General features: G+C 42.3%; 1 protein-coding gene and 1 long non-coding RNA gene across 12 annotated transcripts in view; one reads left to right on the forward strand and one right to left on the reverse strand.

The window, feature by feature from the left end:
* Rgsl1 (regulator of G-protein signaling like 1) overlaps positions 1-24,446 on the reverse strand; it is a 69,413-nt gene that overhangs the window by 16,057 nt on the left and 28,910 nt on the right. For 7 of the 10 annotated variants that reach the window (XM_006529576.4, XM_006529574.3, XM_017320546.2 and 4 more), the window contains 8 exons: positions 23,519-23,626; positions 18,229-18,331; positions 13,696-13,889; positions 10,625-10,742; positions 10,029-10,143; positions 8,251-8,380; positions 5,809-5,983; positions 103-241 (listed from right to left, as the gene is read on the reverse strand). In XM_006529576.4, coding sequence (XP_006529639.1) covers positions 103-241; positions 5,809-5,983; positions 8,251-8,380; positions 10,029-10,143; positions 10,625-10,742; positions 13,696-13,889; positions 18,229-18,331; positions 23,519-23,626 — 1,082 coding nt within the window. Of the gene's footprint in view, positions 1-102; positions 242-4,246; positions 4,528-5,808; positions 5,984-8,250; positions 8,381-10,028; positions 10,144-10,624; positions 10,743-13,695; positions 13,890-18,228; positions 18,332-23,518; positions 23,627-24,446 lie in introns of those variants that run through there. The other 3 variants (XM_011248002.3, XM_006529577.4, XM_006529582.3) reach the window with 3 other exon arrangements.
* Positions 1-24,446, forward strand: part of Gm41974 — a 45,747-nt gene that overhangs the window by 8,187 nt on the left and 13,114 nt on the right. The gene's annotated exons all lie outside the window — the stretch shown is intronic.

Below are 24,446 nucleotides of genomic sequence, written 5' to 3' on the forward strand. Positions count from 1 at the left end.
TCCTGTGGTTTTGCTAAGCAAAGCTCACTCTGTGACCCGGAGCTTATGAGGTGCCCAGTGATTCGATTTTAGGGTTTTATGGGGGAAAGAATTACCCTTTACCTTCAGCTTTGGAGGAAGATCAGAAACCAGGTAAAGCTTCACGATAATGTTAAGTTTAGACCGCATCAGGATGATGTCATTTTCATTGTATGCTCTGTTGATCTGTAACATGTGAGCTGAACTCACCAGGTCATTAAATCTGCAGAAGAGGCAAATGGAAGAAATCAACGAGAGAAGACAGAAGCAGGGGCTGGATACGGTGACTAACTCAAACTTACTTCTAACAAGAAAAGGTCAGGGCCAGTTCTGAGTTGGATTGTGACTTCATTCACTCAGTCTCAACTCTCCCATTAGCAACAACTGAGCACAGGACACACATCAGGTCCCATGCTAGGTTCTCTGTCTAGTGCACTTCTTCACCACAATCTCCACCTCCACTCTTCCATCCCATGGTCTTCTCCTAGTTCTGCAAAAGGTTTCACCTATGACTGATTCAAGAACTGCAGGGCTCTCCTGCTATTTGCCCTTCGGCACTGGCTGGGGGCCAGCACTGAGATGCAGGGGGACTCTCCTCATGTGGAGCACCAATGGCTTAGACTGAACCTCAGTGGTAATGGGGACACACCTGAGCATTCTCAGGAGAGTAACAATCGGTTTCATGCTTTTTATTGGTGTCTCTGGTTGCTCTACAGCGTGGTTCTCAGCCTTCCTAATGATGTGACCCTTTTGTACAGTTCCTTATGGTGTGGGTGACCCCCCCCAACCATAAAATCATTTTATTGCTATTTCATGTCTGTAATTTTGCTTCTGTAATGTAATATAATGTAATGTAAGTATCTGATATGCAGGATATCTGACATATGACCCCTGTGAAGGCTTCGACCCACTGGTTAAGAACCACTGCTCTGCAAAGAATAGCTTGCAGAGGGAAAGCAAGAAAGTAGAGAGGATGGGGGAGACAGTGGGAGCCACAGCAGGAGGAACTATGCTCTGGCTGTGTCCTCTCTCCCTCTCCCCCTCTCCCCCTCCCCCCTCCCCTTCTCCTCTCTCCCTCTCCCCTCTCCTCTCCCCCCTCTCTCTCTCCCTTCCCCTCCCTCCTCTCTCCCTCCCTCTCCCTCTCCTCCTCCTCTCCCTCCCCCTCCCTTTCTTCTTTCTTCTTCTTCTTCTTCTTCTTCTTCTTCTTCTTCTTCTTCTTCTTCTTCTTCTTCTTCTTCTTCTTCTTCTTCTTCCTCTTCCCTTTTCTCCCTTTTCTCCCGGTTTTCTTTTCTCCTTTCTCTCCTTTCTCCCCTTTCTCCTTTCTCCTTCTCCTCCTCCTCCTCCTCCTCCTCCTCCTCCTCCTCCTCCTCTTCTTCTCTTCTCTCTCTCTCCTCTCCTCTCCTCTCCTCTCCTCCTCTTCCTCCTCCTCTCCTTCTCCTTCTCCTCCTTCCTCTCTCTCTCTCTCTCTCTCTCTCTGTCTCTCTCTCTCTTTCCCATGACTTTCCTTAATGGTTGCTAAGGGACCAACCCTATCTCATTAACCCCATTCATTCTTCAAAGGCCAGGCTGTCTCTTGGCTCCACATTGGACACTAGCTTGGACTGGAAAGTGTGGGGACAGCTTGACAATGAGATGTGGACTTTTTACCCCTCATGAAACCAGATTCCTGCCAGACAAGGCTGGCTATAGACTGGCACCAGAGCTTCAGGTATGAGAAGCCAGAGTCCAGGAACTGGCACTTGACATTTCCACGGTATGTATGTAGTCAAATGTTCCAGACACTGAGATGTGAAATGGTTTATTAGCCATCCCAGCTTTTATGCTTGTACTGGCTAGTTTTGTGTCAACTTGACACAGGCTGGAGTTATCACAAAGAAAGGAGCTTCAGTTGGGGAAATGCCTCCATGAGATTCAGCTGTGGGGCATTTTCTCAATTAGTGATCAAGGGGGAAAGGCCCCTTGTGGGTGATGCCATCTCTGGGCTGGTAGTCTTGGTTCTGTAAGAGAGCAGGCTGAGTAAGCCAGAGGAAGCAAGCCAGTAAAGAACATCCCTCCATGGCTTCTGCTTCAGCTCCTGCTTTCTGACCTGCTTGAGTTCCAGTCCTGACTTCCTTTGGTGATGAACAGCAATGTGGGAAGTGTAAGCTGAATAAACCCTTTCCCCCCCAACTTGCTTCTTGGTCATGATGTTTGTGCAGGAATAGAAACCCTGACTAAGACAACCCTGTCAAAGGGAAATGAGATATTCTGAGCTCTCGGTAACTCTGTTGTCTGATCTTTGCTGAATTGCTTTGTGCTTCTGCATTTGAGGGGTATAAAAAGAGCTATGACATTTATATATAGACTTTCTGGCTTGGGTCAGCCTTTTCAGTCCTCCTGAGCCCAGCTTTTGGACTTTCCTCTCATTATCTCTTTATTTCTTCTTCATCCCTGGCCCTCCTCCTCAAGACCCTGTTTGGAACTCTGATATGGCTGGCCCAGGTCAGCTCCAGGACGAGACACCAATGCCTGAGAACTCGCAGACACTTAAGTGTATTTCTGGTGCTCAATGTTACCTAGCACCTGTCATCAGAAGGGACTTCCCCACCTTTTATGTATATCTTGTCTGCATTCTCAGTCTGGGGTTGGTGCAGATACATGCCTATAAGGACAGAGACTGTGCTCGATAAAGAGGATGAGAGGCCAAATCTTTTAAATTCAGACTCCATCTTAGAGCACCTGACATAAGTTTGAACTCAGGTAAACTAACAGGCTGGCACCAAACTCAGACACTATTGCATATGCCAGCAAGATTTTGATGAAGGGACCCTGGTATAGCTGTCTCATATGAGGCTATGTCAGTGCCTGGCAAATACAGAAGTGGATGCTCACAGTCATCTATAAAATGGAACACAGGGCCCCCAATGGAGAAGCTAGAGAAAGCACCCAAGGAGCTGAAGGGGTCTGCAACCCTATAGGTGGAACAACAATATGAACTAACCAGTACCCCCAGAGCTCGTGTCTCTAGCTGCATATGTAGCAGAAGATGGCCTAGTTGGCCATCACTGGGAATAAAGACCTCTTGGTATTGCAAACTTTATATGTCCCAGTACAGGGGAATGCCGGGGCCAAGAAGTGGGAGTGGGTGGGTAGGGAGCAGGGAGGGGGGAGGGTATAGGGAACTTTTGGGATAGCATTTGAAATTTGAAATGTATATAAAGAAAATATCTAAAAAAAACCAAACCAAACCAAACCAAACCAAACAAAAACCTAACAGGCTGGTACCTAGCACTAGTTTCCAAATTGTCCCCCAACAAAACCTGAGCCCCAGCTTTAGTCTCTAGGCTAATCCCCAACAAGACCAGTGTCTCCATGTTATTCCTCCAACAAACTTGCACCCCCAGGTTACAAGCCCACCCCTGCCAAATGACCACCAATGCAGAGGGGAGCAAAAATTAAGTTTATGATATAACTCCTAGCAGCAGCCAGTTATGTTAAAGGCCACAGTATCTTTCCAATTAGATGCTTGCACACTTACCCCGGCTTGCTGCTTATTATAAAGCCTTGTTCCAATAGATATTCAGGGCTTCCCCCATCCTGCTTGATGGTGGTGCATTGGAGGGGCCTGAGCTAGCTTGAATAGACAGAAGACCCTGCTGTGAGTTACATCAGATCAGCTCCTGTCTGTATTTTTGGGAATCACTAACATTTCCTTGGCACTACAAGGTGATCAGTGAACATGTTGAGGACTGAGCTAAGTCCCTCCATGGAGTGCAATGGGTCAAACTCTCCTGACATTCTGCATCCTGGACATTCTGCATTTCTGAAAATTATATTAACTAGTGTCTCTGGCATGGTGAACACAGACTGGTGGCCTATCTGTTGGTATTCTGTCTGGACTCCACCCCCACAGTTACCTGGTAACAGCCAGGCAGGCCTGGCCCACTATAAAAGGGGCTGCTTGCCCCCTCCTCCCTCTCTTACTCTCTTGCCTCTTACCTTCTTGCTCCCCCTCTCTCCCCATTCTCTTCTCCCCTCTCTCTATGTGGTCATGGCCGGCCTCTACTTCTCTACTTTCTCCCTCTACTACCCTCTTAACTCCCCTCCTCATGACCTGAATAAACTCTATTCTATACTATACTGTCCTGTGGCTGGTCCCTCAGGGGGAAGGGATGCCTTGGCATGGGCCCGCCGAGGCACCTCCTTCCCCCACACCTCACCACACCCCCATAGAACATAATATTGTACCTCTTTATCTTTTTATAATCACAACACTATATCTTTAGTTCACTCTGATACTTTTGCCAGTGGAGAGGTTTTCCAGGACTTACTAGTTCTTTTTCCAAATATTTTTTTACTCTAAGTTTTGCCTCATTCATTCAACGGAGCAGAATCCAAAATCTAAAAAGAAAAGTACTTATTGTTTCCATGTAAATGTAGAGCAGGGCATCGTGGTATACACCTGGAACTAGAGTCTGGGGCTGAGGAAGCTGGAGAATCTTGAGATTAGCACAGACTACATAGTCAGACCTACCTAAGAGACGGGGGGCGGGGGGAGAGGGAGAGGGAGAGAGGAAAGGAGGGAGAAAGGGAGAGAGAGGGAGAGGGAGAGAGGGAGAGAGGAAGAGAGAGAGGAGACTCTTTGAAATCTTATAACAAAGACAAGTATTATAGCTTAAAAGCAAAGCAAAACAGAACAAAACCAAACCTACTCAATTAGGTTCAGCAAAGGAAATTTAAATCATTGAAAGTGTGAGTATGGAATACAGGGTTTGGCTAGGAACATAACTCATTTCTTTAGCTTTGGCTTCGCATGGGTGTGGCCCTGGATGGAATCCATACCTACAAAATATATATCTGCCTTTGCAAAATACATACACGGACAAACAAATAAAATCCAGAAATCTTAAGCTGCTTTGGAGCGAGTTTTACAGTTTTTGGTTGTAAGCCTAGCCTTTTTAAAGGCCAAGCCATCTCTCTAGCCCTTGTTTCACTTTAAAAAAAAAAAAAAAGAAATTAGAGATGGTTGACAGTATTTGGTGTATAACTTAGAGTTTATACAAGAAAAATGTATAAACTTGCTTTCTATTGGTATGTTGACTTTACAGTTGAGGTTTGGCAGGTAAATGACTATGTATTATTAGCACATCTGACTTAAAAATACTTAATCTAAATACTCCCTCCACACACACACACACAAATGCACACACCCACACCCCCCCCACACACACACACATACACACCTCTTATGACAGTCTGGTTTTAAGTGAAGAACTATTGGTGCATGAGACAACTTCTATTTGTAAATAGAGAAAAAAAAATCCATTTACTGGCAATAGCCTGGGGCTCTCCAGGGCACTGAAGAGAGCCCTAGGACCCAAAGCAGGAGGGAAACTGATAGGATGACAGCTGTCCAAGACATTTCCAGCATCATCCTCTCTGGCAGAGCTAAGTCACTATGCTTCTCACATGTCAATCACTGTGGCTCTGATATGTCAAGCCAACTTTTGCTAGGAGGTGTGTGTGTGTGTAGGTCAGAGATCAATGTCTGGTGACTCCCTCAGTCAACTTCTGCCTTAGTTTTTGATGCAGTGTCTCATCGAGCCTGGAGCTCCCCTTGGGTGAGGGTGCTTAGCTAGCCCCAGGAATGCTCTGGTCTCTGTCTTCTCCATGCTAGAATCCAAGATGAGCAGTTTCCTCCCACCCCATCCCCTGAGGACCTTAGGTCCTCATGCTTGGGAGGCCTCCCCACCTCCTACTGGCAAGTTTTAAGTGTGAAGGCTGCAAGAGGGAAGAAAGATGGGAACTTACCTCTCCATTTCAGAAAATAAATACATATCGTTAACGGCAAAGTTGATCGTGATAATTCTGTGGCCAAATATCCGGCGTTTTACAAGGACCGTGTCTCCATTTTCCTGTTCTGCGTTCCGGGCACTAAGGTTTACTGGGGTATGACGTGCAGATGTGGCGGGTGATGTAGAGAAATCTAACAGAGAAACAACAAGGAATTACAGTCTGCTTTGATGAAGTTTCTTTCAGGTCCTAAACTTTGACCTTGGGCTTCACCACCCTCTGTGCACTCATGTTTTGTATCCAGTGAAAGTGCCACAACCTATGTGTACTGCAGCCTCTCACTCAGATGTGCATAACTGCTGAAGAAGGCCCCTGCTCAGGTGTGTGATGATATTCAATCAAGAGATAGTTAAACAACTAATTAATTACAAGAGCGATTGAATGTTGAAGGATGTTCTCATGGCACCTGCCAAATAGAGACAATCATGTCTGGAGCCATGGTAATCCATTAGGTTTCCTGCAGAGACCATAAAAACTGCCCATGAAGACTCAGCTTTTCAGATGGGACTGTGGTGCTGATCAACAGTCACTCAAGGTTTATCTGGGAGGAATCGAGGTTTATCATCTAGGAGGAAATCTGAAACCAAAGTGAAGGAGAATAGAAAGCTAATCTAGAGAATGGAAGTTCTCAAAAGCTCTTGGGGGGGCACTGAGATGGATGGATGGGGGTTAGACATATTAGAGGGTTGTTCATACCAACAGCATGGTGGGAACTCTGAGCAGCACCAGGCCACCTTGCCACAGGCAAATAGCATGTGGTAGGGCACTTTAAGGATAGTTATGGTTAGAGTTTTTAGAATACATCGTGGTCTCTGTTGGTGAGACTGTGGAGAATCAGACCCTGACTGATAGCCTCAGTAGAAGTGTAAATTAGTGCACTAGTTCTGGAGACTTCAAATTGAACAACAACAACATGAGGGCGTTTGTTCTTTTCCCATAGAAACTTAGTACATTTGAGTGAATGTTAGAATAACTCACAAGTCCAGAGAGACATGAGCTGTCATTGCCCGTTTCTTCCTCGTCACCTCAGGAACTTTCCTGGCTCATCTCTAGTCCAAGCATCCTGTTTGAAATTTCTAGATTGCACCACCCACTCTCTTGGTTTAGGGGTCCGTGCACACCCTTTTCTCTCCCACTGCACCTGCTTCATTTGTTCACTCCTGAAAACTCAACTTCAGGCCATTCTGGGGGAAAATTTCATCCCTGTCCATTGCCAGTGCTAACTAGGGTCTGTCGGCAAGCATTATTGAAATCACTCATCACACATACATAGTAATAACAATGGACTGGTTAAAAACTATTCTGTCACGAAGCATCGCTAAAGCATAGCTCAAAGATGCTCAAGCTGTCACCCCTCTTAGCTTCACAACAACCCAGTGAGGTAAGACTAGTTATTATTCCCATTCTATGAATGAAGAAATGGAGGCACGAGTCATTCATTCAAGTACAAGTGGTAGACACGATCTGTTATCTGTGGCTTACAGTTTCTGTAGGAAAACTCTAGATCATAAGGGTAGAGCATAGTTTTTATTTTTACCACTGAAGTCTCAGCACCTGCTGAAGCGCATACCCTAAAGCATTCTCGGTAATGGCCATGAATGAATTAATGAAGCAGTTGAATAAGTCTATAGAGTGGACACTTTATGCCAGTCGAAAACTTGGCAGATGGATGTGCACTGACAGAAAAGGATGTTCAATCTAAAATGGTAAGGAAAATGGTAAATTATAAATGAAAAATGTGGAGATTTTATATAGATATATAGAGAGACACAGATATGTGTGTATGCATATATGTTCAGAATGTAGGCTTCAAAGCATTGGCGGTGTTCTGAAGACTGTGTCCTACATGTTCTTGTAATTTTGTTACCTCTTTATTAATAGCATATACTGATTATTATATATATGATATAGCAAGAAAAAATTAAAGATATTTTTAGAGACCACAGTAAACAACGTAAAGAAACCATTTCACAAAAAGTGAATCCTCTTTGGTAAGATGGCCATGCCATAGTGAATGGCTTCATGCCCATAAATATATGAGCAGCAGGAACTGGATATGATGAGTTGTAAAAACACAAAACAAACACATGACGTTGGAGTGGGGTAGAGAGGCAGAGAGTGTATCTGAGAGGAATTAACAAGAAGCTAATGATCAAAATATATTGTACACATGTATACATTTTTCAAATAATTAATAAAAATATCATATATTTAAAATGTGAGGCGCCAGAGTGCCCTTGCTATTTCCCACACTTGCTGGCTCTTTGAGAAGCACCTCTATCCAGGCAGGCCTTGAAAAGTCTGGTCATCCAGGCTCACTGTGGCTGATGCTGGCCTGGCACGAAGCAAGTAGCTAGAGTTCTCATGTGGACTGCCCACCATGTCCGGGAAGTGACTCACTCTCTTTGTTGTTGAACATTTCCAGGTAGATGAAATCTGCCAGCTCTTGGCGATTGTTGGCATCAGCTATGAATCTGCGGTAGTTGCAAAAACTCTTGATGAAGGCGATCATTTTTATCCATCCCCTTTTCTGCAGAAGGAAGAGGGTGTCCCTTAGCATGGCTATTGTTCACAAAGAACCTTCTCTGTGTGTGCCACAAACCTGATCTCTGTTACGCTGGAAATACTCACTTCTATAAAAGGATGCTTTTGAGCTCCCATTTTGAGGGTGAGGGAACCCAAGTCAGTCTGCCTCAGACTAAGGAATTGACAAGTAGAGGAGTCTGGCTCCAATCACGGAGCCTGTGCTCAAACTCCTTCTACCACACACCCTTCCAGAAGCCGGGAAGGTCAGTATTCAAAAAAAGGGAAGCAACAGAGAACAAGTTGCTGCTTACCAGGAGGAAATGATGGCTCGGCAGATCTTAAAGTGTTAAAGAAATAGAGAAAGGTATAAACCCATTTCTCATCATTATGAAAACTTTAAAGTACCCATTCCCCCACTTGGGCTTCTTACTTTGTACAAGCAAACACATTCTGTTCTACATTCCTTTAATAGGAACTGGGCTCATATCAAAAATTTTGATAAGTCGAGCCAAAACCTCTCTTTTTGCTGAGATTGCTCCATCCTTGGAGGGGGACGGCCTGTGCAAACACGGCTTTAGAGAGACAGCGGTGAAGGACTAAACGCAGTGGATTTGAGAGCTGGAAACTTTTCGGGTAGACTCTACCTTCTCCATAGAGGTGTAATTTGGGTCAATTTACTTGTGTCTCTGTGTAAGACACAAACAACAGCCTCCAGGGTTGTGGTTTAGGGGCTTTTGGATGTGTGTAACAAAGTGTGTAACTCACAGCAGGCAGCGACAACATTCTGGTTTCCTTTTGTCTGACCGGGGAAAGCTGAAATTACTACAAAGCTCGATGATTCAGCAAACACACTCTTGCAAGCATCCCACCATGCAGATTTGGCTCATATACAGAGAGTGGAGAGAGAAAAACCCAGCACATTTTCATGTACACAGTATTGGGCTTAAATCTCATCTTCAGATATATTTTAACCTGATCATTGGAATCCGGTAGAATTGGGCTCAATCTTCTCTACCTAAATGACTCACACTGAATATGAGGTTCTTTAAAGGAGTATCTTTGCTTTTTCAAACCCCATGGAAAGACTTCCCTGTGCACTGCTCCTGTCTCTTCTCCCTTAAGGATAAGAGGGGCAATTGGGTTTAGGAGGAGAAACATGCGTACTCGCTGCCAGCTGCTGCCATTGTCTTTCTGGTATTTCCTGGTCGGTGGGACACATGTTCCAGGCCCACCCTTTGTCATACTGCAAGGTGAGGCTTATGTTGCCAGTGTTTGGATGTGTAGCCCAGGCTGATCAGTCTAATCTTTGTGCAGAAAGATTAGCAAAAACCACATGACGGTCAGTTTCACATCCTTAAAATAAGCACGAGCCGCAGATACTCTCACAGTGTCATCTCCGGAGATCTTGTGCCTTTCGCTTAGCTGGGGCCAGAGAGAGGCAGATCAGGAAGGGACTTCCCAGTACGTTTCTCTGAGCCTCAGATTATCCTTTTGTAAAATGGGGCTTAAAACACAACTCACACAGCGAAGAGTAATCCTTTCTTTCAGTAATATATCAAGGGGCCTAACAGGGACAATCTTTTGTACAGCCGATAGTGCCTGGACAATGGCTTTCCTGCCTGTAATGTCCTCCCCTCTTCCCTCTCACTGACCTGGGAGTCGTGTAGGTGTGTTGTTGACTTTGAGGGCTTCCTAGGGACGGCCTGTGCTTCAACAAACTCAAACTCCACAGATCGTGGTGGAAACAAGTCTTGGTATTCCTTAAACCTACCAGAAAGGCGACAGAGAGTATTAAAGAAGATAAAACCACGGTGCATGAAACATAACAAGGCCTTTTCCATGTCAGCTCCTGCAGGAGTTACAGTGGGAAGTGTGGGATACTCAAAAGCTCTCCTCTGACTATCTCAATTTTATCTAAAGTCAGCCTATCTGTGCTTCTCAGCGCTGTATTCTTCCTCATTCTCCCCCTCTCTCTGTATGTGTGTTGTATATATGCATTTATGTATATGTGCCTGTGTATATTTTATATATGTGTGTATGTTTGAGTGTGTGTATATGTGTAAGTGAGTGTGTGTATGTGTGTGTTGCAAACACAGGCAGGCAGGAGATTTCAAAGTAAGTTTGGTGTTTCTTTTGTAGGACAGCTCTAGCAGTACACTATGAGGTCTGGGAGATCTTTGCTTAATGTGGCTTTTCAAAGCTAGGAAGCAACCCCAGAGGGAACCCCACCTTCTCTGAACATGCTCACCATTTTTCTTCCACAGATTTCATGACATAACCCTGGAGCATCAGCAACGTGGTGGTGGTGATGTGACGCACATTAGCAATTTCTTTGATAAAGGGAGCATCACACTGCAGTATTTCCTCTAAAGAATGAGAGAAAGGGAGGGAGGGAGGGAGGGAGGGAGGGAGGGAGGGAGGGAGGGAGGGAGGAATAGAGGGAGGGAGGGGGAAAGGAGAGTCATTTCTGTCCATAGTTTGGTGGTTTCATGAGAAAGGCTCATGACTCTGGTATTATTCTGGCCTCACTGAGCCTTCTACAATTTGCAAGTCTCCAAAGATTATTTTATATGTTATGGGAAACTATTTTTTGTAGACAAAACACTATCTTTCTTAGTCCCATTTCAAAGATGAAAGCTTGAAAGAAAATAAAGTTAAAATAAAATTTGAATTCATTTCTGTAGCTGGGGTGAAGTTTTCCAGTTTAGAGAGAGGCTTAGGGGGAAAGGAACAAAGCGAACTCTTCAGGTACAGAAGGAGAGCCCAAGATGCGACAGTCACTGTGGAGCGCACCACGATGCTCCGTGTCCAGAGACAATAGGACTGTTAATGAGCTTGAGCATGCGCTTCGGAGTATCTGGGCACTCCTTTCTCTCTGAGACCTTCCAGAATGATGCATAGAACTCATCTTAAAATTCAGCAAACAAGTATTTCTTATATGTGCCAATGCATAATAATAAAGATACCTCTTGCATTCTAAAAGACAGGAACTTTGGGTGGGCCTCATCGTCAGAGTTCAAAATGTACCCCAAGGTCACTTTAGGCTTAGGACTACTACTGCAGTCTACTTAACCTGCCTTTAAGAGAACAATGTAACAACTGACCCTCCTTGCCTTAGATTTCTCAGGTAATTAATCTTTACAACTGATGCAAATCTTAAATTATGTCCCAAGGTGAGTGTATGTGTGCATGTATGTTATGATAATCATTTGCTGAGGACAGAAGATAGGACCAAACTAGCTTCATAAAATGAATGTGCACAAAAAAAATGTTGGAGCAATGTATGGATATCGCTTGATGGCATTGGTTTGATTGGTATCTGGGTCAGCTGGAATAATCTGGAATCAGTGGCTTCACCCCTTATAAGACTCTGTTAAGGATTTCTGTAAAGTGCCCCATTCCTTCTTCATATTGTGCTTTCTGTGCTGTTCAATAAGAAAGCAGAACCCTCTGCCATGGACATACACAGGAACACACAAACACAGGGACAGGTTCACAAGACAGCATTCAGGCAGGCGCAGATTCAGACTCATACCATGGACAGAAGATGATGGAAGACTGTCAGAAGCCATTTAGGAGAGGCTAAGACTAGTGGGTGACTTTCCTGAAATGTCCATCATTTTGCATAGATGGTGGTGGATAAGCTCTGGAGGCAAGGCCCTAAGACACAAATCTCAGGAATGATTCTTGCTATTGATATGTCCTCCCTGTCATTATTAAATTAATATAGCAATCCCTGGGTGTTAGCCCACCCTACCGGGCAGATTTTCTGCAGATCAAAGAAGATGCACTATCTTGTAGTGATGCTATATAGAGAAATAGATGATTTCTTAATTCCTAATGATTCTATAAGAATTCCTAAATTTATACTAATAACTATTGAGCCCTTTATAATAGGGTTGCAATTAAAGTCCTCTATGATATGAAAACTGCTATTAGAACTCTGCCAGTCTTCACATATCACAAGTTAATTGCACTAGATGGAAAGCAGGCAAAAAGATTTACAATTTAGGAATGAATACATTCCTTTAGGCCATAAAACCATTAACTAAAGATTGTAAAAGGAATGAATGATATATTGTAGTTGCAAGGACAAAAGATAAAATATTGACTGGGTTTATCTATACAAAAGTTCGATGTTAATGTATACATAAGAACTATAGTTTAGACTGTCAATGAACCTGTGGAGCTAGCTGTGGGACTTAGCTCCTGGCAGGAGACACAGGACAAGTAGAAATTCAAATCTGGGCTCCCTCTTGTTTAAGGCACATCAAGGGGAAGTGCTTTGTAACTTCTTATAATTGCATTAATGTGATATCAATGCAATATTTGTGAATCTGAGTTTATTATTAATGCATTCGAATTGGACCTACAAACTCGCATGCTGAGCTGGGGCATTTCTGTACATCCCAGGACATGGCAGGCAGATGCTGGAAGCTTGAGAGTTTAAGGCCAGTCTGGGCTACATAGACGGGTTTCAGGCCAGTCTGCAGTGTGTGGCAAGACCCTGTTTCAAAACAAACAAATAAATGAACAAGAGAGACTTGTTACTTTTGAACTTTTTCTTTTTTCTTTTTTTTTGTATTTCTACACTTGCCTTGGATAAACAAAACCAAACCAAGCAAACAAACAAGTAAAAAAACCACTAAATAAATGAGCCCCTTTCTGCCTACATAAACTCTGCCTGTTCCCCTGTGACAGACAAGAAGCTCGGCTCTACAGCTTTAGAAGGGCATTGTGCTCTCACCTCCTTTTTCTAGAGCCATGAGCTAAACTTTACTTGCAATCTCCAGCTAAAATGTATTTCCACAGTCTTTACCACCACCTTAGACAGGAAAACAAGACAACATTTAGGAACGGTTGTCAGACACAGTGTTCCCCAGTGCAACTCTTCTTCTGGGGATGGAGAACACCACCTGTTTGCTTATAGCTAGTCCCAGGCTAGTCATTTTAATGGTCAAATAATTGGAATTTGCATTCAATGGAATAAGTTATAGCTAACTTCAATGCGTTGTACTTCCTTTGTTTAGAAAATGCAGCTACTTATTCCTACCTTACTGGAGTTTAGGTTAGATTCCCAACAATAAAGGAGATTAATGAGCGTGTGTATGGAATGTATCTCACTTGTGATTTCCTTTCATCAGTGTGCTGACTTTGGGCTTAAAATTGTTCTCTGCATTCATCCTCGGTGTCTCAATATTGCCCCCATGTGGCCATTTCCCTCTCAGTTCTCTCTAGCGGTTTTGATGGAGTCAGGCTACTTCCCAAACTTCTCCTCCCAAGAAACTAAAGGGAGAATCAAGAGAAAGAGAGGCACACCGGCAGGGACCTTTCCGTGGAGATAAGTCTTGGTTATATTTTCCAAAGATGTCTTATAAGTCTTTTCATTGGTCTCCATCATGATCTTCTGTACGGCTATCAGGAACTGCAACGGGCTTTCAGACTTCCGGTCTTTGAGGAACTCTTTGAAGTACTCGAGGTGTGCATTATTTAGGAGGACTTCTGTTAAGTTCCTGGAAAACAGAGCGTTGTATTGTTGCTAGAGGGGAAAGGATAGAGACCTTGGAGACTGTTCCGAGTAGGGAATGAAACCGAACGTGGGTTACAGTGTAGTTTCTGGACCTGTGAGACCCGCCTATCTCTGCCTCCCTAGTGCTGGGATTAAAGGCAGCACACCTGGCTGCCCCTTGAATGGAGTTAAAGCTAATGTTTCGCCCACGATCCCCTTTCCTTTTCTCTCACAGTCTTTCTTGGGTAGGCTGTGCTCCCTCCGGGGTTTCATCTTCCTTGGCAGGCTGCAACTGTATCTCTAGTTACTCCCCTTTCCAATTTTAACTGCTCATGTAACCTCTTATGTCACAGTCACAGCTATTATTCAAAGCTGCGTGCATGTAACCTTCTTCTGACTAATTTACCCATCTCCTTTACAGATGCCTTTATGTAGGTTTTTGATAGACATCCTTTATCGGAATGTCATAGCTTTTTTTCTATTCTCATTTTGAAAGTTGGTTTTTTTTTTCTTAAATCATGATGTTTAAAATCATGGTTTAGATATCTCAAATGAGATAATCATGTGGGATTTCTACCTCATTTATTTAATATGGAATATGTGGTGGTTGATCTTGGTCTCCGAGTTAATTGGAATTGAAATTAACTAAAAGGTATGCCACTTTTCTTGATCAGATTATTTGAAATGGAAAGGCCCATCCTAAATATAAGTTGTTCTTTTCAGTATCAGCCCAAGTAAAAGGGAAATGAAAGAAAAAAACTAGTATTTGTCAACTTGCCTTCACTCTCACTGGCAAGTTCATCTATGCAGTTCCTGCTGCACTTCATTGATGTTAGAATTAGCTTCTTCAGGTTTTCAACTGAGGACCCATGAGTGACTCTCCAGGAATCCTGAGGGCTTCAACACCAAACTGCAACTCCTGAGACACATAGCCTCATGAACTACTAGATTCCCAACCTCTCCAGTGTGCGATGGCCACTGATGGACTACACCAGTTATATTGTATGAGGCAATCTCAAAAAAATCTCCTTTTAATATGTACTCATTCTATCAACTCTGTTATTCTAGGGAAGCCCAACGAATACAGGATATTATTTCAACTTTTGGATGTTAACTGAATCTTGTGTTCCCTAGATAAATGCCAGCTGCTGATGCTACATGATATTGTTGTTGTTGTTATTACTGGATCTAGTTTCCTATTTGTGAGAGACTTGTGTGTCTAGATTCAAAGGGAAGTAGTAGTCTGTGGTTTTCATGATGCCTCTGCTTTGGGAATCAGGATGATATTGGCCTCATAGGATAAGTAAGAGTTTCTTCTATTTCCTCAAAGAGCAATTATAATGTTGGTACTATTTTTCCTTTAAATATCTCCCAGAATTCTCCAGTGATACTACCCATGATATGGTGTATGAAAAAATTAAGTTATTAAAGATATACCTTTTTTTTTGTTTGAGACTGGGTCTAAATGTGTAGCTCTGGCTGTACTGGGAATTACCTTATGAACTCTCAGAGATCTTCCCGCCTCTGCCTCTAAATGCTGGGATTAAAGATGTGCACCATTTTGCCTGCAAATTACTACTTTTTGATGTTGCTTGAAGGACACCAAGTTTTTAGTCACTATGTTTTTCTGTTTTTGTTGTTGTTTCTATAGATTTAGCAACCCTTTCAGGTTGTCTTCAAATCAGCTTTTAGAAATCTGGGCATTTCTAGAAGATTATTACATTAAGTTGTTGAATTTGATCCTTGTATTTCCTAACCGTCTCAATGTCTTTACATTTTTTTTCAATCCTGATTTCTAAACAAACTAAATTTTTATTTATTTTTGCATGTTTGTATGTTTGTGCGTTTTTGTCTTTCTGTCCATGCTGTGTGTTTCATGTTACACATATGGAGGTTAAAGGATAACTATTGGGAGTTGGCTCCTCTTCCTGAGTGGGTCCTAGCCTCAAGACCAGACAATGTCTACTGCGCATCTTCTAGTTCCCTGGCTCTTCTTTCAGGTTAAGCCTGCTGATTCTGTCTAGCATGCTTTCTTTCATCTGGTCATTATGCTTTTCTACCCCAGATCTGAATTTGGTTTTTACTTTTTGGGTTTTTTTGTTTCGTATCATTTGTCTCATTTTTTCTCAACTTTTTCTAGTTGACTAATGATTGCTATCACAGATTCCTTCAGCCGTTTAAACGTAATCTTCTTTATTTGCTGAGTGGTTTCTTGGATGTTTTTGATAAGTAACAATAGGAATCACCTCCCAACCGGCTTCTCTCTGCTGCCCGCCCCTTATGCAACCCGTGCTTGCCTGGTTTCACCTTGTGTGACCATCACAGCAACGCTGGAGCGGAGCCCACCCTCATGCTTCACTTCTCACAAGCTCTTGCTGTTTTATTTGCTTTTGGTTTTCTTTAACTGACTTACCAAGGGTGACCCTAGAGAGGATTGCTCCTCACAGTGTGTTCACATGGTACACCCTCTGCTTTCACTTAAATGTTTTTCATTCTCTTAAGTTTCTTTTAAAACTTATAATAAAAGGAAACAAATTAAAAAAAAAACCTATATTGAAATAAACCAGACCCAGAGACTATATATAACACAATGAACTTCTACACTGTCCAAATAGCAATTCAGAACAGAGGCTGTGTGGCTTCCTATTGTATCCCATGCTTTTCCTACTGAACATATTTTATGTGCCTATTACCAAGAAAAATTTTAAAAGTATTTTAAAAAGGTGTATGCATTGTACTTTAAATGTATGAGCTCTTTGTCTGTTTGTTGGTCTAACGTGTGTATGGCTGGTTGTGCAAAGACCAGAATAAAATGGAGGTTTTCAGCATTATACAGATGCTAGGAACTGCACTCAGGTCCTCTGTAAAAAGCAACAACTTCTCTCAACTACTGAGCCATCTCTAAAGACCCCATTCTTTGAAAAATGGCTAACTGAGTCCATGTTTGTTCTATCTGGGATTCCACTCCTGGTCTCTTTTCTATCAAGTGGAGCCTCTACATGCAGTTTAGGACTCTTCCTGGAGTCTAACTTTCCTTAATTCATACTTAATTTTTTATCTCTTCCTACTATATGCACATAGGAATCAGACAAAACTTAATCATAATACTTAAAAGTCAACTTTGTATTGTCCTGAGTTTATGTCTTAGATTAATTAAGGTCAGGAACCATTGGATGTGGTGGTGCAAACCTTTAATCCCAGTACTTGAGAGGCAGAGGCAGGACAGCCAGGGCTACATAATGAGACCCTGTCTTAAAAACAAAACAAAAGCAAAGAACAAATAGAAAAAGACAAGAACTGCCTTGTTACTGTGATTCATATTGTATTATACCATTATCATCAACATCATTAGGTGGCCAAGACATAGCATGTGACCAATAATAACTACACTGAGTGAGAACTAGAGACATGTTTAGAAGAACTGCATGTGTCTTATCTCTGATGCTAGCTGTGATCTTAAGTCATGGGCTGTAGGACTTACACGATTTAGAAAAGACTTTTTATTATTCCTGCTCAACTCAGTTGGAAATATTTCTGTAGTCTGAGTAGAGAATAGTGACCAGTACAGACTAGAACCTAAAGAGGAATAGCTGAGTGCATATCAGGAAATGCTTTCCATTATTCAAGGGGAGGAAGACTTATTCAGAGTGTTTAGAATGGACAGATGATTTCCAACCTCTGGTGATGCTACAGTAACAGAAGCATTCCTGTGGGCATTTTTTTTAAATATACAAAATATTTTTTTCTGGATATTTGACTGTCTTTTTTATACACTACAATGTTTTCATAATCTAGAGGTGAACTTTTCATGTAGCCAGCAATTACACAGAAATGGAGTAAAATGAATAAATTGGTCCAAGTTATAGCCAGGAAAGGAGGAAGCATACTTAAGGGATAAAGCACTAAAAAGTCGCCTGTAGTATTAACCATGTTCTCTGGGGATACAGTTTCAGAGCAGGAAATTACAGCAGATATAACGCTTGGAGAACCTTTTATGTCTAAGTGGCATTTGTGCCTGTGTGGAAAATGCCACAGAATCTCTTCTCAGCAGTGATGGACTATTTAGAAAGTGGAGAGAAATGAAGTGAGAAACCAGAGGCTCCCATAGCAGTGTGGGACCTAAAGTCCCCACATAGACGGAAGTTATATATTGTCTGTTATAGTTTAAGTTTGAAGAAGTTATTTTGTAATAAATGTTATATAGTACTTTATAAAATAAACAACTTATCACATAAAGTGTCTTGTTCCTATGCGTATGATCTATAGAAAAAGATGTAGGAACCTCCACACAGAAATAATGTCTATGCCTAGAGACACTGATGTAGCCAGATCTGCCATCTTACCTTGGTCTCATAGAAGGCTTCCTTACGACAGATTTTTTGACAAAGGATGTTTTTCTTTGTGAGTATGAATATTTTGGTTGCCTGATAATTTCCACTGTAAAAGCTGAGAAAGACCACCAAGTTAGGGAACAATAGTTTATAAGAAGATAATGAGAAGGGACATTTGTCAGGCATCACTTACAACTACTGTGTCAGGCCATTGGACACCTGGACACTGACATCAGGTCAAGGTGTATTAATAATGCACATTGGCCGTCAGGCCTAGAGCTCACCTTTCTTAGAGACACTGGCCAGAGGCCACCTTCCTTGGAGATGTTGGCCATTATGCCTAGAGCCCATCTTCCCGAGAGACTGCTGAGACCAAGTCCACTGTACTTTGTACTGAAGTACAGTGAGGTACAGTAAGGCACAGTCACTGTACCTTACTGGAGATGAGATGCTACCTAACTTCTAATCTAAGTCTTTCATCCAGCCACAATGCATATGGTGTCCTGTCTTTGTTGCCACTTTGGCTATTTTCTTGGAAACACTCCTAATTGCCACTTGAAGATTTTACTTTGTAGTCATTGAACTTAAGACTAATGACCTCATCTTAAAGTGGCTCCCCTTGACTTCTTGCTTTAACTAAAACAATTTTCTTTCTAAGGATGTGGTTTCCATGGCAATGGTATTCTGGCAATCCATGCACAACTCAGAACCGGTGCCTTGCTCTATGATGTACTTTAGAGCAATTATTCGAAGAAATTGTACTTAAATGTTTTTGAAAAAGAACAGATTCCATGGATCTCAGCATCCCAAAACTCTTTGAGGGGTCTGGTGAGATGGCTCAGTGGTTAAGAGCACTGACTGCTTTTCTAGAGGTCCTGAGTTCAAATCCCAGCAACCACATGGTGGCTTACAACCATCTGTAATGGGATCTGATGCCCTCTTCTGGTGCATCTGAAGACAGCTACAGTGTACTTAGATATAATAAAAAAATAAATCTTAAAGAAAAACCCAACTCTTTGAGGGTTTGGGATGTTGTTTAGTTGACAGAGTGCTTACCTAGCATTCATGAAACCCTGGGTTCAGTCCCTTGCACAATGTGATGTCCTTGCCTGTAATTCTATATTTTCCAAAGTGGAAGCAGGAGATCTGAAGTTTAATGTCATTGTTGGTTATAAAGTGAGTTTGAGGCTAACCTTGGCTACCTAAGACTCTCTCATTTTATAGGAGAAAACCACTGACTATAAGATCAACAAGGGCAAACATAGAGTCATCTCACTGTTCAAAAACAGGACATGACCTAGTTAGATAGTCAATGGTTTAAGATGCACAGTGAATAGGCTGTGCTCATGCAGGGTATTTTTGTGTGATTTGAAAATATTTCACTGATAGGCAGCATACAAAATTTATTTAAAAAAACAATAGATATGTTCATTGGTTCTAAATAATTGCAACTGAATTGATTGAAAAATGAAATGCAAACTGCAGAAGACTTGATATAAGAGAGAGAGAGAAAAACAAACAACCCAGAGCCGGGCAGTGGTGGCACATGCCTGTAATCCCAGCACTTGGGAGGCAGAGGCAGGTGGATTTCTGAGTTCGAGGCCAGCCTGATCTACAGAGTGAGTTCCAGGACAGCCAGGACTGCACAGAGAAACCCTGTCTCAGAAAGAAAACAAAACAAAACAAAACAAAACAAAACAAAACAAAACAAAACAAAACAAAAAACCAAAACACCCACCAAGCTGTATAAGCAGCAATCTTTCCTAAGGCTAAACACTGAAACAATGTTGCATTAAAACAAACACATTTCAAAGTCACAAATAAACCTATAAGAATTCAGTTAATACATGGAGATAAGAAATAGATGTTAAACATAGGAAGAACATGTTGAAACAATAATTTTCAGTGTTTAAGCCACAGTGAGCATAAAGAAAAGTTCAGGACTTGAAAAACTGAAAATTTTCCAACAGTATATTTTTCTTAAGGTAACTGGCAATTTTGTAAATGAGAGAAGCTTAAGAAACTGGACATTCCTTCACTAAGTAAAACAAAGAGGAAATTCCTTTATTCTTTGGCTGTGGATGTGACTCGTTTTTCAAGTTCCTACTTTGGTTCTGCCTGGACCAAAAGCCAAATAAACCCTTTCCCCTTATGAGTGGCTTCTGTCAGACATTTTATCATGACAGCTGGAAAGGAAACTGTCCACATGTGGAAGGGTGATATCCAGTCAGCACTGTTGCCTGGATACTCAGAATGTCATCATGGGCCCTCATTAAAGAGGGTCCTTATCTCCAGTCAGAACTGTTGCCTGGATACTCAGAATGTCATCACCCTCATTAAAGAGGGTCCTTATCAGAAGTAGGAATTCGATGGAGTCCTGTCCTGGATGAGTTCCAGTTCAGTGGATCTACTGGACAGACAGCTCTATACAAAAGTCATCCCTCCAGCCCCTAAAATGTTTACTTGTAATGGGATTGTTTGGAAATCAACAGGTTAACCCTATCACTTCTTCAGTCTAAGGAGTGCTATGAGAGTATGAACAGCCAGTCGGAGTTACCTAGATAAAATCAGAACAAATACTATATCCTAAAATAATCACCAATACCAGAAAACTCTTAAAGAAACTCTAAAAACTCTAAAAGTTATGGCTTTGCATTATTTTTAAAAATGATTTATTGATTTTTTTTATTTTAGCATATGAATGTTTTGCCTGAATGTATATATGTGTACCACGTGTGTGCAGTGCCCATGGGAGACAGAAGAGGGTGTCATATCCACGGAAACTAGAGTTACAGTCGTGAGAGGCCATATGGGTGCTGGGGATGGAATCTAGCTCCTCTCCAAGAGCAGCAAGTGCTCTTAACCTCTCGGCCATCTCTCTAGCCCTGGCTTCATATTCTTAACAATGAAATTATAAAATCATTAGGAGTATAATCCAGAACTAGGTAGATAAATGCTAGTACCAAAAGGAAGAATGAGCCATGGTGATCCAGAGTACTAGATCCTGTGCAGAGTAAGAGTGATTTCCCTATAGGAGGCTTCTTGGCACTGTGCTCGGAAGCCCAACCATGGTGAAACCATAGGGAGATCCAATCCATGTCCAATCCAAGCCCAATCCATGGTGGATCCATAGGGAGAAGAGTCATTTAGCTGGAGAATTCGGAACCGAAGCAGAAAGAGAACAGCATCATAAAAGGCTGGTCCAGTGTCAGGAGTCCAAGCGGGCTGAGAAGGAATGTCCATATTAAAGGAAGGAAAGCAAGCTGACATGGACCAACAATCTACCTAAACCAAGAAGCTTAGGTAGAATGGAAGTGATAATCCCCCTAGCTGTGGGCCTGCATGGGATGTCAGAACCTGAGCAAACTGAGGATGTCCATTGTCTTAGGGTTTTACTGCTGTGAACAGACACCATGACCAAAGCAACTCTTATAAGGACAACATTTACAACATCATAAGGGCTGACTTACAGATTCAGAAGTTCATTCCTTTATCATCAAGGTGGGAACATGGCAGCCTCAAGGCAGGCATGGTGTAGGAGGAGCTAAGAATTCTACATCTTCATCTGAAGGCTGCTAGCAGAATACTGGCTTCCAGGCATCTAGGAATAGGGTCTTAAATCCCACACCCACAGTGACACAGCTACTCCAACAAGGCCACACCTCCAAATGGTGCCACTCCCTGGGACAAGCATATACAAACCATCACATCCATGTTAAGGGCTCATCACATGTGGTATAAGAAAGTCCAAGCAAAATGAAGAGAGACCCATACAGGGAATAGACAAGGCTCTTAGCAAGGATGAGGAACATGTCCCCATAAAGTGATAGCCAGGTTGAGGGTGGTTGCTAGCACCTCAGTGGCAGGAAGAATGACTACATGTAACATAAATTATTACATGCGGAGAGCCAGACAGACCTCAGACTTTCTCAGAGGCCCTCATGAAAGATAACGACTGGTCCTAGGCTGGAAGCAGTGCCTTGTAGGAGCCAAGGCTGTGGTTTCCAGGGACCCAATTCTTCCCCACGGACTGTGACTATCACTCCTCAGGCAATTGTATATGAGCTATCAGACATTCTCTTTCCCTTAAAGGATGACTCTGAATGTGGCCATGGAGTTCTAGCAAAAGTAAAGAGTTGTTCATGCATAGAGGTACTGGTGCCAAGCACTGAAGACCAGGAGAGGGAGGAAAGGCATGTGTGAGACAAAGGAATGGTGGTGAAGAGAGATTACCCTCATGACAGGGTAATAAAAAATGATTTTAAGACAGTAGGAATGAGGTCTTTTATTATCAGAGAAGGGAAGAATAAATCTAGAAAAGAAGAGAACTAGAACAAGCCCAGCGCTCGGGGATATTAGGGTAAAGGAACAATGTTCTTGCTGCTCTTTGGTACTCCTCAGCCCAATGTCAGGATACATTGTCAAATGAAGGAAGCAGCAATAACCAGAGAACTTATGACAATGTGAATCTCATATCCATCAGGGACGAGAGTCTAGGTCATTCTGTCCTGTCTGGTAGATTCCCCAAGACCAGCAGAGGTGCCGGCTGAGTGGGAGGGGATCCCAGCATTGGGAGCAGAGGGAGGAGAGAAGTCTTCCTCTCCATATACATTGCAATTTCCTTCCTAGAATAAGTTCTCCAAGATGCCAACCTGGAGATGCTGTTGCAAGATGCGATGGACTCTCTATAAGAAGCAAGAGAGCATAGTGGGGGCTGCTTGCATCTTCTTTAGGACCAAAGCACTTACTGTCCCAGCAGTATGGAAAACTGATAGCTCACTACTCCCTCTGGTACCTGAACCGAGGGAAACTGAATGACGCAACAGAAAGTTGTATCTGCACCCCCTGTCCCAGAGGCAAACACATTTCATCTGGGTCAAGATGACAGTACAAAAGCCCAGGTACCTTCCCTTTAGAGGGACAACTCTAAAAGGCCATTGTAACTTCTGAGTTTCCCCTGGTGTCTGGAGAGTTCTGAGACATCCTGGATGCTTTCCTCACTCCAAGAATCCATCCTAACATTCTTCTATGAATCCCTGACTCCAAAAGGAAACAACAACAAAAACCTTTGATTCTAGGAAACTTGGCAGAAGATGAAGCCACATTATTTAAAATGTCTATTAGATAATAAAGAAGAAATGAATTATCTTAACTGTTGTCATCTTCAATGATTTAGAATTACCTTTTATTTGCATTAGTATTATCTCCTTGCAAACAAGGTAGGGTTTCTCTTTTGGCTTAGGCCTGGGAATTCTTAGATTTAGAAAACACACTTGCTTTACCTCTAGCCTGAAATACTTGCCTGTTGGAGGTACCTTTTCACAGTATATTTTGTAGTCTTCACTCATTTTTTCTATGGCCAACTTTGGATTCTTAAAGGAGAGATCCTTAAAGGACATTTTACTTATATCTGGGAAGGAAAAACAGAGACAGAGTTGAACTGTCCATTCTAGGGTCAAATATCCAGGACTTTCTTTGAAGATATTACCTTTGAAATATTATTTGAAACAGACAAAAATGTTTAAAGAACACACATTTTCTAAGTTAAATGAGAACCAAGGAAACATAGATTCCCCTCCACTCTAGACTGGGTTAGGTTTCCCCTTCTCTGCTAGTACAGAGATATGGTAATGAAGGAACTATTGTTAATTCAATATAAGAAGTAACTTACTCATCCGAATGGTTTTTGATCCCTTTGAAATAATTGTCTCTTGAAAGCAGGAGATTCAAGTAAATAACAAATATTCTGCTATTGCTTTAATTTTTTTACATATGTGGCAAATAATATTAGGACCTTCTTTGTTTGGGGCTTTGACTTTTTGTGAATTAATTTCAGGACTAGCAGCTCATAAACCAGGGTGATGTAGGGTGACAGGAAACGGTTCCATTTTATATGGTCTAAGGACCTAAGATGCTTGGTACTGGACCATCATCCAAGATCAACCTGATTTAATGGCTCATTGTTTCATGCCAATGAGTGCAAAGACACAGACTCTGAGAAGGAGGAGGGGGGAGGGGAGGGGAAAGGAGAGGGGAAGGAGGAGGAGGAGGAGGAGAAGAAGAAGAAGAAGAGGAAGAGGAGGAGGAGGAGGAGGAGGAGGAGGAAGAGGAAGAAGAAGAGGAGGAGGAGGAGGAAGGAGGAGGAGGAGGAGGAGGAGGAGGAGGAGGAGGAGGAGGAGGAGGAGAAGAAGAAGAAGAAGAAGAAGAAGAAGAAGAAGAAGAAGAAGAAG

The sequence above is a fragment of the Mus musculus genome, chromosome 1 (assembly GCF_000001635.26).
Source record: "Mus musculus strain C57BL/6J chromosome 1, GRCm38.p6 C57BL/6J".
Taxonomy (NCBI): domain Eukaryota; kingdom Metazoa; phylum Chordata; class Mammalia; order Rodentia; family Muridae; genus Mus; species Mus musculus.